This window comes from Typopeltis vanoorti, chromosome 8, assembly GCF_054136105.1.
Source record: "Typopeltis vanoorti isolate ZY-2024b chromosome 8, IOZ_Tvanoo_1.0, whole genome shotgun sequence".
Classification (NCBI taxonomy): Eukaryota; Metazoa; Arthropoda; class Arachnida; order Uropygi; family Thelyphonidae; genus Typopeltis; species Typopeltis vanoorti.
Window position 1 is genome coordinate 105,275,571 of NC_143556.1, and position 14,427 is coordinate 105,289,997.

Sequence of the window (14,427 nt, forward strand, 5' to 3'; positions counted from 1 at the left end):
AAAAATACTGTTTTTTTTTACTGTTTTTTAAATTAAACAAGTACTAAAAATCAAATCCGAAAACCACTTGAAAAGATATCAGAATCTCTTCATCCTCTGAAACCTCCACATCACCCAATGAAAAAACCAGGAGTTTACAATATTCACTGTTTCTGTGACATCTGCTACATAGGCCAGACGGGAAGATCGGGAGAAATCCGCATGAGCGGACATCAAAAGGACGTACAAAAAGGAGAGAACATAAGTCTTGTCTGGCATTTCACACAACTTCTACTGGTCATGATGTACTCTGGGACAGAACAAACATGTCCTACATTGATAAAAACTGTTTCACAAGAAAATTCAAAGAGGCAGCAAATATGATCAAAATTCCTATGCAATGCAACAAAAATCAAGGTTTGATTTTAAATCAAATTTGGCCAGCATTTATCAAAAATTTACCCAGTTCATACCTCGGACAGAGTGAAAGTGAACCAACAGAACGCAACATCAAATAGCATTGTTTCCAGCTAACACGTATTAACGGTTGTATAGATCTGTTATTCGGTTTTTTAACGAACTTTTTTGATGTTCATAATACCAACAAATGAACTTGTTTTTTTTCGTAATTTCTTATAGTTTGTGCTTTAAATTGTTAGTTACCTTTATCCCTGAAGATGTTAGTCTGCACTAAAAAACAAACTTGTTTAGTTTTAAAAAACAGTCTTTTTTAATAAAAATGTGCGCACAAAACTGAAATAATTCGATTGAACTTCTTAACTACAGAAACCTCCACATGATTATTAATTGTTATATTCAAAAGCATGAATTAGAATAATTGACTTTTGTAATAATTGCCTATATATAATTACCTCTCTTTTCCATGTTTCTGAAATTGCAACTGTTTTTTCTTTTCAGACTGATGGAAATGCTAGTTTCCTGCGAGCTGCACGAGCAGGGAATTTGGATAAGGTTCTGGAACACCTAAAGGGAAGCATTGACATAAATACGAGTAATGCTGTATGTATAGATTTGGGAATAATTACATATAGTAATATGCTATATTAGAAAATATAAATAGTAACTTGCAAATTTATTATGATTAATTTACTCCTACAAAGTAAAAAAAAACTCATGTACATTGTAACACAATTCACTGAACCATGTCTTAAATTCATTTGCTGTTTTCTTGCTCACTGCATCCAGTGCATTCTGCTCACCAATGACTCTTCATAAAGGGAACCTACTACTCCTCCCTACCCTTTTTACTTTCTCTTATACAACTTCAGGAATGGACTCTTATGGAAATCATGTATCCTATGAAGAACTCCTACATTAATTTAAATTAAAGGTATGTAGAAATTATATACTTGGTTTAATCCTCTATCCAAGTGCAAGCAAACAAAGTTTGCACCTGAAATATAATCATGACTAGGACAACTCATATATAGAGGCTAATGACTTCACATTACTTGCCTTAACATCCCATAATGCAAAGCACGTATCCTTACGGGTATATATAATGATCTGGGTAATGATCCTTTCAATAATTTAAAAGAATCGCTACCCAGACCAGTTTCGACCTTTATTGAGATCTCGTCAGTGGAGCCAGACCCAGAGGTGATACTAAGCTTGAGGTGATGCTGAAGTTACCCCAGTCCTGATTATATTTCAGGTGCAAACTTTGTTTGCTTACACTTGGATAAAGGATTAAACCAAGGATATAATTTCTTGGTATCTTTAATTTATAGTATAACCAAGTGAAAAAACTTCCAAGAACTATCTCTAATCCAGAGTGTTTTAATAATAAGGTGTGACACCTTGTGGCTACTCATATATGAAAATATGACTTCAGCATTACTTCAACCTTAGTATCACCTCTGGCTCCCACTGACGAGACCTCAATAAAGGTCGAAACCGGTCCGGGTAGTGACCCTTCCCATAATGCATAGCATTATACATACCTGCAAGGGTATGTGTTTTGCATTATGGGATACTAAAGCAATTATATTTCAGGATTAAATCAAGTACACTCGGGTCTCTTTTTACGCAGATCTTTTTTATGCGGATTTGGAGTTATGCGGTGCATGCCCACAGATACGAGACCTTTCGACACTTCTGTGCATGTCAACAGAAGGAGAATCCATTCCGATAATAGGGTTATCCAGCATTTCCCAAACTTTTCCTATAACAGAAACAATTCTCAAATCCTGAAATTTTAATGGAACACCCTGGTTATTTCATAATGTATTCATTAATAATTAATTCTTAATTTGGCTGATATTTTTATTATTAATTAATAATTGATCATTAATTATTAATAAATAATTAAATTTGGTCCAATGCAGGGAAAAAAGCACCAAAGAAAAGAAATTTCTTTGGAAATGAAAATTGCAATTTTAGATTGCTTAGCAAAAGGAGAGGGATCTACAGCGATTGGTAAACATTTTAAATTAGGTGAATCTACTATAAGAGCAATTGAAAATAATGAAGTCACAATAAGAAAATCTGTCATTTCTGGAACAAAACTAAATGCCAAATTATCATCGTACTCAAGAGATGCTTTATTAGAAAACATGGGATGAGTGTGCGTAATTTGGATTGAAGAATTAACTGAAAGAAGAATTCCTGTAAGTGGTTATTTAATTAACAAAAAGCTCTTCGGTTTTATGAACAGATGAAGCAATTGGAACAGTCTACTTCCCCTTCCCAGGCTGATAAAGAATTTTGGGCTGGCAAAGGATGGTAAACTGGGTTTTTAAAAAGGAATGCACTTCTAACGTGAAGATTACAGTCGAGGTTGCAGCAGCAGATGAAGCAGGAGCCAAAAATTTTGAAGAGAAGTTAGGCAAAATTATTGAAGATGATGGATATTGTCTTGATCAAGTGTTTAACGCTGATGAAACAGGATTGTTTTGGAAGAGAATGCTTAGTCGAACTTACATCGCAAAGCCTGAGGAAAAAGCAAGTGGGTTTAAAGCAAGCAAAGATTGAGTAACGTTGTTACTTTGTAGCAAATGTTGAAACCTCTCCTAGTAAATCGATTTCTAAGACTACATACTCTAAAAAGCAAAGATCTGAAACAGCTGCCTGTACATTGGATGGCTAATACAAAGGCCTGGGTCACAACTGCTGTATTCACTGAATAGTTCGATAATTGCTTTGTACCAGAAGTGGAAACATATATGAAGCATAAAGCTCTCGATTTTAAAGTTTTATTAATTGTTGACAATGCACCAAGTCATATGCATTTAGAACATCCAAATGTGCAGGTAGTGTTTTTTTCCACCCAATACAACAAACATTATTCAGCCATTAGATCAAGCATAATTGCTACTTTTAAAAAGTATTACGTTAAGCACACTTTTCAATTTATATTGGATAAACTAGAAAATGAATCATTAACAGTAACTGACATTTGGAAAAAAGTTTCTATTTTGGACTGCTTAAATCATGTTGCATCTGCTATCGCTAAAATAAGACCACAAATTTTAAATGCTTGCTGGAAAGCAGCTTGGCCTGGATGAATTGCAATCATTTACATTATCAGATGAAATCATTACATTGGCACATGATAGTGAAGGTGGAGAAGGTTTTGATGAATTTAGCTAGAACTGAATTGAATTGCTTGTTGATAATGCCTTAAGTGATGATGATATTATCAGATATTGATTAACTTTAGATATGTCGAAGATCTATAAAACGATAGTGAAGAAAAACCTGCCCCCTCACTTCAAATATAATTCAAGGTCTTGAACTGTGCAATAAATTGGAAAATAATTTTCTTGTTAATGACACAAATTCTGAAACGAGCCTTTAAATTCCAATGTGAGCTGAAGAACTGTATGTCTGGATATCGCGAGCTGTATAAAAATTAGTGAAATCATCATCACAAAGTTTAATCACTGATTACATTGTTAGAAGAAAAAAATCAGCACAGAACGAGGGTGAAGCTAATTCTGTTTGTGAAGAACCATTGCCTTTACCATACAGATCTGATGCACTGACTATCTCTTCTGGTGATGAAAGTGATTTTGCACCAGTTCGCAAAAATTGCCGAATATTGTCTAATAGCGATGATAATTCTGATGACAAAATGTTACTTTTCCATAAAATTAAATAAATAAAGCTTTAAAACAAACTTAGGCATTCTTATTTTCCTGAATTTTCATAAACTTTTTTTATGTGATTTTAGGTTTATTTTAATTAATTGCTTTGGTTTTATGTGGTTTTAGAAAATTATGGAACATATCCCTGGTTTTTCAACATAAGTTTAGGCCTTTTTTGTGCGTTTTTTATATGCAGTTTTCTGTGGAACATATCTACCGCATAAAAAGAGACCCGACTATATAATTTCTTGGTATCTTTAATTTATAGTATAACCAAGTGGAAAAACTTCAATCCTATATTAATTTGTAATCTGTTTTAGGTGATTTTAATTATGGTAATATAAATTGAGATGACAGTATGTAACAATGGGTATGCAAGGATTGAGTATCTTGAATTTGATCATCTCATCAAATGATGTCATTATAAATGAGGTGTCCAATCTTCCTCATTTGTAAGAGTAACCATGAGATGATTATCTGGGTGGTTGCCAGTCATGAGGACCTCTGTAAAGAAAGGGTATATGTGGAACTACAAGGCTGGTGATTAGTGATTATGAGAAGTTCAGGATACAGCTTGCAGATGTAACATGGCATGAGGAGTTAGGTGGAAAGGAAATCAGTGATATTTGGGTGCTATTCAAAAACTACCTGGTAGAAGCAGTGGCGTAGCTAGAGCTTTTGCCATCCGGGGCAGTCCCTGAGTTTGCCGCCCTTCTCAAGACACACCAAAAATACTACAAAAAAGTAAAATAGACATAGCATTTCTGACAATCTGAGGCCTAGTCACCGTCACCGTTGGTAAGACTAGCTGGTGTTTTTGCCGTAAACTTCCAAACGTGCAGCAGTATGATAGATTTGTTTAAATCTAGACTCTAGACCAGGGGTGGGCAATTTGTGCATTTCTCACGTACCAACCGAAATTTTGGTGAACATATTATTATTTGGTGTCTTTTAAGTATTGAGAAGACCTTTTCAAATAATCAAAAATCACACTGGAATGGTAAAATCAAAGAATATTGTAAGAGTGATTATTGTAAAGATAATCACTCTTACAATATTTGGGTGCTATTCAAAAACTACCTGGTAGAAGCAGTGGCGTAGAATGGCAATAAATTGTTATTTTACCTACATAATATTTTACCTACTTTTAAATGAATGTAAAAATTAGTGACAGAAATTTTTACTTAAAAGTCCTTCTACCCTGTTGATAGTGTGAATATTTTTTTATTTGCGCTTAAGTGTAATTCTAGCTGCCATGTAAAGCCACACAATTTAAAGATGCAATTTTTAACATCAGCAAAAGAGTCAACAATAATTCTGATTTTTTTTTATAGAGATCAAATCAGACACAAGTTTTTTCAAGTTTTTCCAATATATTACAGTGCACAATCTCATAATCGTTTTACTTGACTAAAGCACAATAAAAGAAAAGAAAATTAAAGATATAATTGTATTACTTCTTAATCCCTTACGAGTAATACATTACAAACAAAATAAATTGTTATTTTACCTACATAATATATTAAACAGAAGTTAATATTTGCCATTTTTAGCAGAAAACATCAAATCAAAACTAGAGAAAGAAAAATAGTGGACATTTTATTTATTTAGCATCAATGAAACTTCTGCTGTTGCTGTGTCACTAATGATAATTAATTTATATCAAGTTTATATGTTGTAGCCTTTATAAATATGCATGGACTACTAGTTTCATATGTAAGGCTACTCTTGTTTCAAGACTTAACAAAGTTCATCACTGAGAACATTGATTCACAAGAATATGTAGATGCAAAAATTGATATTAATGCTGTTGCAAGGATGTTTAAACATACAAACGTTTTAGGAATAGCATTCCAAGTTCTTAGTATCCATTTTCCCACATTTCTCTCTCTCTGTTACTCTGGTCTCTAATCACTCCTTTTCAATATTTTCCAAGTCAACTTTGAAAACAAGTTTCTACCTCCAAATTGAGCTACTTTGAAAATCAATCAGCTGCATTTCAAAATCTTCCATATTTATCCACGAAAACATCTGCAAGTTTATTTGAAGATGATTTCGTGTCCTGTAGTTTGAGGTTCAAGTCATTTAAATTTTGCAAAAATCTGTGATAAACATCAGTTTACAAACCCACACGATGTTATACATTTCTTTATAAGACATTTGTTGATCAGTCAAAAAGAGATTTATCTCATCTAGGCATTCAACAAATCGTTTCTGAACAAGACCTCGACTAAGCCAACGGACATTGTTGTACGTTATTAGTCCATTGTACACTGAATCCACTTCGTTCGATAGATTCTGAAATTGTCTTTTTTTATTCAAAGCAAGTGCAGAAATGTAATTAACAACATTGGTTACTGTTTGCATCACTTCTTGAATTTCCTTTAAGTCAGCATTTGCACACAAATTCTCCTCATGTAGGATGCAACGAAAACCTATTAGTGGATGATCAACATGTTTTGCAAACAGATTTACAAATCTGCTTCCTACCAATCATGCTGGGCGCATAATCTGTTGTGATGGATACCACTTTTGAAATATGAATTTGTCAAATAGATAATTCGTTCCTAACTGCTTTACATATTTCAACCCCACGTACGCTCAGGTAGTGTTACAAGGTTAATCATCTCTTTGCATAATTCATCATCCCTACAAAATCGAGCAAAGATTGTCAGCCTAGCTGATGAAATAATGTCTTTTCTCTCATGAACAAATAGAAAAGAACTTACATGAAGCCAAATCTTTTGTTAATTACTCTGCTGTATTCCTTTCCAACTTACGTGTTCTATCCTTAATTGTTTTTCTACTCAAACAATTCTTTAATGCACTGAATAATTTTTACCTTTTCTGAAAGATTGTCAAAAAGGAATGGAGCACATCTAGCCATGCTTCCCTAATATACTCCCCATCACTGAGTGGTTTTCCATGTTGGGCAATAACTTTTGAAACCTCAAAACTAGAAGCAACCAAATTGGAACTAGGCCTACCTGAAATAAATTTCATCAAAGTATCGGACTATTTTTTTTGTTCTTGCTCGGTTCACAAGAAATTAATTCTCTTTGTTCTTGGCTCACTTTTGTTACTTAATTTCTTTGAACAGTTTCAAAATGCCTCTTTGCAGAAGTATTACAAACAACTGATTTGGGACATAAAATGCATAATGCTTTATTATCTTTCTTAATCATGCCACATTTTTTAAGTCCAGTATTCTTTAAATTGAATATCCTTTTCATTTGAATGTCTACGTTTCTTTGCTGGTGGTTGTGACATTCTGCTTAATCTGTAAAGAGCAGACAGCAAATAAATAAATAAATATAAGGAAGGAATTAAATAATTGCTTTATTTATACAGATTTTAACTTTAATGAAAATCGGATTATGGGGTGTAAAAATATGGACAGAGACATATAGACACTGACAAAAATTATAATTTGGACTTGATCTGATCATAATCACTCTCTGCACATAGAAAACTAAGTTTAAGCAAACCAAATATTAGTACAATTATAAAACGACCTACGCACACATTCAAATGAAAGAGAAGGTACGCATGCAATCTAATCATGTGCAGGCAACACTTCATAATCCTGAATATTGATAATACATTTCACATGGTAGCTTTAAAAATAACTTACCGTATTTACTGGAATATAACTGGCCCTCGCATATAACTCGCACCCCTGATTTTACTTTGCTAAAAAAGAAATTGAAAAGTTTTGTGTATACCTCGTAAAGAAAAAAAAAGTGTGATCACGTTCACGTCAGGGCGATAGTGACTACTTCCAGTGGCAAACCACGTGCCCTCCCTACTATCCAATATGTCTGCAGATGCAAGTAAAAGCAAGTCGTTTTATTGCATCACTGAATAAGGTACAAACATTTGACTCTCATGATCTTTTGTTAATACCGCACCAATCATATGCACATATCTTTACTGGCCTAGTACCATATCTGTCTGTTCATTAGTCATTCATGAAGTTCATTAAGTATCTCAAGTCTTGTAAATTACTGGTAATTTTTGCTTGAAATAATGGGAAAGCAGATGGTGCTATTTGAATAGGATGCACACAAGAAAACTGTTCTCTAGGCAGGAAATAGCAATTGCAATATATGCGGAATTTTATGAAAAAAATTGAAAACTTTAGTTTCCGAAAATCCCCACATATATCTCGCACCACGATTTTTAGCTTTAAGTTTGGGGAAAAAAGCGTGAATTATATTTGAGTAAATACGGTATGTTTATGGCAATGTAAAGGAAATTTGCTTTTATATTTAATAAGTTAAACATATTAATTGACAATAAATACTTCCAATCCATATTTTAATGACTCAGTGGTGTACCTAGGGTATATGTGGAACTACAAGAAGGGTGATTATGAAGAGCTCAGGAGACAGCTTGCAGGTGTAGCATGGAATGAGGAGTTAGCTGGAAAAGAGATCAATGCAGCTTGGGGTATTTTCAAAAACTATTTAGTAGATGCAATGTCTAAATGTATACCATGGGTGAGAAGGTTAAATAAAGTAGGTGTGAGATGGATGAATGAAGAGATTAAGCATGCAATACAGAGAAAAAGGGCATTGTGGAGGCAGCATAAGAGAAGTGGAAGTAACCAATTTCATGAGGTCTACAAAGACCAGGCAAGGAGGGTGACTTGGTTGGTGAGAGTAGCTAAAGAGAGGTATGAACAGCAGTTAGCTAATGAAGCCAAAAAGAATCCTAGGGAGTTCTTTCGATATGTAGCCAGCAAAAGAAAGAATGATTATGGAAGGATGACATTGATTGGAGGAAATGGTATAAAGACAGCTGTTGCAGAATGTGTGGTGGAGTACTTAATGAGCAGTTCATAAAGATCTTTCAATCTTGTGAATGTGACTTCATGGAGAGATTAAGAGCAGTTGATGATGGGGAGGAGAGACTGACTGTAAGTGAGCAAGAGGTGTTTGGGGAGTTGAGTAAACTAGATGTAAATAAGGCTGTGGGACTTGATAATATATCGCCGCGTATTCTGAAGGAATGTGCCAGAGAGTTGACACCTGCCTTGACATATTTTTTTAATACAAGTCTTGCACTTGGTCAAGTTCCTAAGGAGTGGAAGGAGGACAAGATTCTACCACTTCATAAAGGAGGTGATCGAACTCAAGCATCAAACTGTAGGCCATTTGTGTGTGTATTGTAATTAAGTTGTTGGAGAAGCTTGTGAGAACTAGGATCCAGAGTTGGGTTGACAACAATGGTATAATCTTTGATGGACAGCATGGATTTGCTAAAGGGAGGTCATGTTTTAGTAATCTACTTACTTATTACAATAAAGTGACTGCTTCCTTGGACAGAGGAGAAGGATACACAATAATATCCTTGGATTTCGCAAAAGCTTTTGATAGAGTACCTCATGATAAGTTGACAGTCAAACTAGAGCAGATGGGGTTGGATATTAGATTAGTGCATTGGATTGGAGACTGGCTATCTGATAGATATCAACAAGTTGTGTATGGGGGTGCAATATCCAGGAAAAGGAAAGTCACTAGTGGAGTGCCTCAGGGGTCTGTTTTAGGGCCATTACTATTTAACTTGTATATTAATGATATTGGCGAAGATTTGGATGGAGATATTCAGTTGTTTGCAGATGATGCAAAGTTGGGACGAACCATAAAGAGTTTAGTGAAGATGTTGTGGCCTTGCAAGAAGACTTGAATAAATTAAGTGATTGGGCAAGCAAATGGGGATGTGAGTTCAATGTTGCAAAATGTAAGGTTTTAAAATTTGGAAAACAAAGATGAGATGTAGAGTTTATGCTTGGTGAGAATGTATTGTTGGAAGTAGAGGAAATAAGAGATCTGGGGGTGATAGTGATAAGGATCTAAAATTTAGGGGACACATCGCCAAAATTGTGAAGACAACACAAAGACTTCTGGGAATGATGCGGAGGACACTGACGTGTAGAAGAAGGGAGATTCTTGTTCCATTGTATAAGGCTTTGATTAGGCCACACATGGACTATTGTGCCCAGATTTGGTCACCTGGTTTTCAGAAGGATGAAGAGATGTTGGAAAGGGTCCAAAGGCGACTGACTAAGGTAGTTTCTGGCCTCTGGAATGTCGAGTATGAGGAAAGATTGAAAAGATGTAATTTGCAGAGTCTAGTGGAGAGAAGGAAGAGAGGCGATATGATAGAGACCTACAAGTTGGTAAGGGGGTTGTTATAGGATCATTGGTGGAGAAGATCTACAGAGAATAGTGGGAGATCAGGGGAGAACCAGAGGTCATCCCTGGAAACTGTATAAGGAGGGTGTGAGTAGGGGAGTGAGAGGCAGGTTTTTTTCGTGCAGAGTTGTGAGTGATTGGAATGATTTGCCTGAGAGTGTGGTGTCTGCAAAGAGTTTGAATGTGTTTAAGACACGGTATGATGAGATATGTGTGAGATAAAAGGACCTCCTAGATGAGTCTTTGACTCCATGGGGTCTTGTTTAATAATAATAATAATAATAATAACTAGCGCTGTTGCTGCGTGGGGCAGTCCCTGAGTTTGCTGCCCCTCTCAATACACACCAAAAATCTCAAAATGATCTATAGGGAAATAAATTAAAACACTATGTTTAGTTTTGAAGTAAAACTTTAATTTCAACATTCTAAAATGCTATTTTTCTTGCTTTTCTGTTAGCAAAATCGTAGATGACATTTGCAAAGTCTATTTCATAGTAATGTAGGTAATTCTTAATCAATTTTATTAAAAAAAACTCCACTCACAACTAGCAACACTTACAGCAATTGTGAGGAAAATTCACAGTAGTATTACAATATTTGATAATGAGTTCTCAAGACTGTATTTTAGAATTAACTGCAAAAGTTCAAAAGGTTCAAAGTGCTGCCCAGGGCAGACCCCCCCCCCATGGCTAAGCCACTGTAATGACTTATGATTTAAGTATGGTTTAAATAACTTATGATTCAAATATCGGTTAGTCCTGAAGGGGTGGAAAGAGGGGAAAATAGTTCCACTGCATAAATGTGGTTCCAAGACTGCTGTTGTAAATTACCGACCGATTAGCATATCAGGAATCATTGTCAAGGTCTTAGAGAAACTAGTCAAGAAAAGAATACAGGATTGAATAGATGAAAATGGGATATTGTATGGGGGACAACATGGTTTTGTGAAGGGCAGATCGTGCCTCAGTAACTTGCTCAAGTTCTATAACACAGTGACGGCTGAACTGGATAGGGGTAATGGGTTTACAGTGATACTATTGGACCTTGCCAAGGCCTTTGACAGGATACCACATGGAACCCTAATCAGTAAACTGGAGCAGATGGGGATGGATATAGGGTTGGTGAGATGGATAGGAGGGTGGTTGAAGGAGAGATACCAGACAGTGGTTTATGCAGGAGTGGAGTCTAAAAGACAGCTTGTGACTAGTGGTGTGCTGCAGGGCTCTGTTCTTGGACCACTGCTTTTCAATTTATTCATTAACGATATACGAAAGGATTTGAGAGGAAGTGTTCACTTGTTTGCTGATGATGCAAAGTTGGGTAGAGCAATTGTGAGTGCACAGGATGTCAAAATGTTACAGGATGATTTGGATAGTTTGGAGGACTGGGCTAGGAAAAATGGATGTCGATTTAATGTGGCAAAGTGTAAGGTTATGCAGTTTGGAGTGAAAAGAATAGCAGCAGTATATCGCATTGGTGGAACCGTACTCCAGGATATTGATGAGGCCAGGGATTTGGGAGTGTTGGTGGATAGGGAATTGAAGTTTAGGGGGCACATTGCAAAAGTGACTAAATCAGCTCATCAAATCACTTGGCTTCTGAAAAATACTTTAACATGCAGAGAGAAGCAAGTTGTTGTTCCTCTGTATCGATTCTTGATAAGATCCCATCTGGACTACTGTGCCCAGTTATGGGCAACAGGGTTTCTTCGTGATGGGGAGGAAGTGGAGAGGATCCAGAGACGAGTGACCAAGATGATAGCAGGTCTGTGGAATGAACCTTATGAGAATAGATTGAAGATTTGTCGGTTGAGACATTCAAATTACTGAATTATGATTGAGACATTCAAATTACTGAAGGGTTTCTACAAGATTGATCCAGAAGATATTTTTGAAAATATGACTGGTGGTGGGAGGACTAGGGGCCATGCATGGAAGCTGGGCAAGAGCGTGGTTGACAAGGGTGTTAGAGCTAGGTTTTTTACTTGGAGAGTGGTGAATGAGAGGAATAAGCTTCCAGAGTCTGTTGTGGGTGCTACGACCATGAATGAGTTCAAGGCAAAGTATGATAGATACTGTGTCAGTGGCAAATAGTTGTTCTTGACATGATGTTGGGACCTCCCTTGATGAGTCTGCCGACTCCTTGGAGTTGCCCGGAACAATAATAATAACAATAAAATCCAAATCCAAATACACTTTAGAAAATACGTTCTTAACGAAACACGAAAAGATATATCAAATGATGGTTAAAGAATCACGGTACGTCTGGATGCCTGATGAATAATGCAACAACTTAACTGGACAAAACTTGTACATCAGTATATTGTGGAGATATAGATGGCTTGGAAATAGGATGTTTGTTTCTAATTTTCTTATTTCTTATTATTACTGAAACAATTAGTAGGGTTTAACTCAAGCTTAATGGTGTTATTCACCCATTTAATCCCTACTTGATTTATTATTCAGACTCTAGGTATACAGTCAGCCATTGCCTCATGCAAACACTTCTTAACCCCCTCCTATGCACTATCAACATCCAGTCCTTGCAGTTTTGCATGCCATGGCACTGAACCAATCAAACTCCTAAGCTTGTCATACTTACCAGCCCGATAATTCCACATGTACTCTGTCTTAATTTTAAATTCCACACCTTTAGCCACCTCCTAAGTCAAGACCCTATGATTACTCTCACCAATTGGTGGCAATGTGGTCATATTTGTTACAGCCAAATCCTCAGATGTAATTACTAGGTCAAGCACTCTCTGACCCCTGGTATTTTCCATTACATGCTGTTGCAGATAATTATTCCCTAATAACTGCATGAAATCCAATTTCTTCCTCCCATGTGTCCTCTCCTCCCTCCAGTCAATGCTACCATAGTTGAAATCTCCCATAATAATTACCCTCCTTCCATTCATTTCTTCTATTTGCTTATGCATACTATTAGGGGAAACAGGACGCACAATTTCTGTCAGACAAAAGGAACATAAACGACACATTAAATATAATAACAATGTGAAGCTGGCCTTTTGGATCATGCCCTGAATACATTACATAGAATTGATCGGAAAAGTACCAGTTGTTTTCATCACACCAAAACATGGTATGAATGCAAATTTAACGAAGCCTGTGAGATTCTTATGAACCACCCTAATCTGAACAATAATGATGGTCTAAAAATCCTGCTTACCTAGAGTTAGGAGAATTGGAGTTAAACGGATGAGCAGTATCATTAAGCATATGGAAGGCACATATTCTACCCACAGAACCTTTTGCCCTAAGAGTTATTATTATTATTATTATTATTATTCAGGCCTCCATGCAGTCAAAAGACTCATCGTGGGAGGTCCTTCCTAAGAATATAAAGTCTGTCAAGATTCATCGAGTGGGAGGTCCCCCTTAAGAAACACAAAATCTATCATACCACTCCTTAAACTCATTGACTGTTCTCGCTCTCACCACTCCATCAGGCAATGCATTCCACAGTTCAACCACCCTCCATGCAAAGAAACCACTCCTCACTTGCTCACAGTTTCCTTTCGTAACTTCCAGGGATGGCCTCTTGTCATCACTCCTTTCTGCTGTTCAACCAAGCGAAAGAACTCCCCAGTGTCAACCCTGTAACCACCTCTCAACAGTTTAAAAGTCTCAATCATATCACCTCTCCTTCTTCTATCCACCAAACTCTGCAGTCCACATTCCCTCAGCCGATCCTCATAACTATCCTTGTACAGTCCTGAAACCATCTTTGTCATCCATCTTTATATCCTTTCCACAGTTAATTTATCCCCTTCAAATCCTGGGGACCAAATCTGAGAACAGTTGTCTAAGTGTGGTCTGATCAGAGACATATACAACAGAATGATAACCCTTTTATCTCTGCAGGTCAGTGTCCCTCTCATAATTGCAGCAATCCTCTGTGTTTCCTTCACCACCTTTGCAATATGTCCCCTAAATTTCAGGTTTCTATCCATCATCAACCCCAGATCTCTTGTCTCTCCTACTTCCTCCAGTATAACTCCTTCCATTGAGTATGCAGTGTCCCATCAATGTTTCCCAAACTTCAATACTTTACATTTTGCTGCATTAAATTGACCCCCATTCATTTGTCCATCTATCTAGCTTATTCAAATCCTCATA

General features: G+C 36.3%; 1 protein-coding gene across 10 annotated transcripts in view; it reads left to right on the forward strand.

The window, feature by feature from the left end:
* Window positions 1-14,427, forward strand: part of LOC150104251 (uncharacterized) — a 1,804,220-nt gene that overhangs the window by 353,714 nt on the left and 1,436,079 nt on the right. For all 10 annotated transcript variants that reach the window (XM_090396244.1, XM_090396248.1, XM_090396245.1 and 7 more), the window contains exon 2: window positions 898-999. In XM_090396244.1, the coding sequence (XP_090252370.1) occupies window positions 898-999 (102 nt within the window). The remainder of the gene's footprint in view (window positions 1-897; window positions 1,000-14,427) is intronic.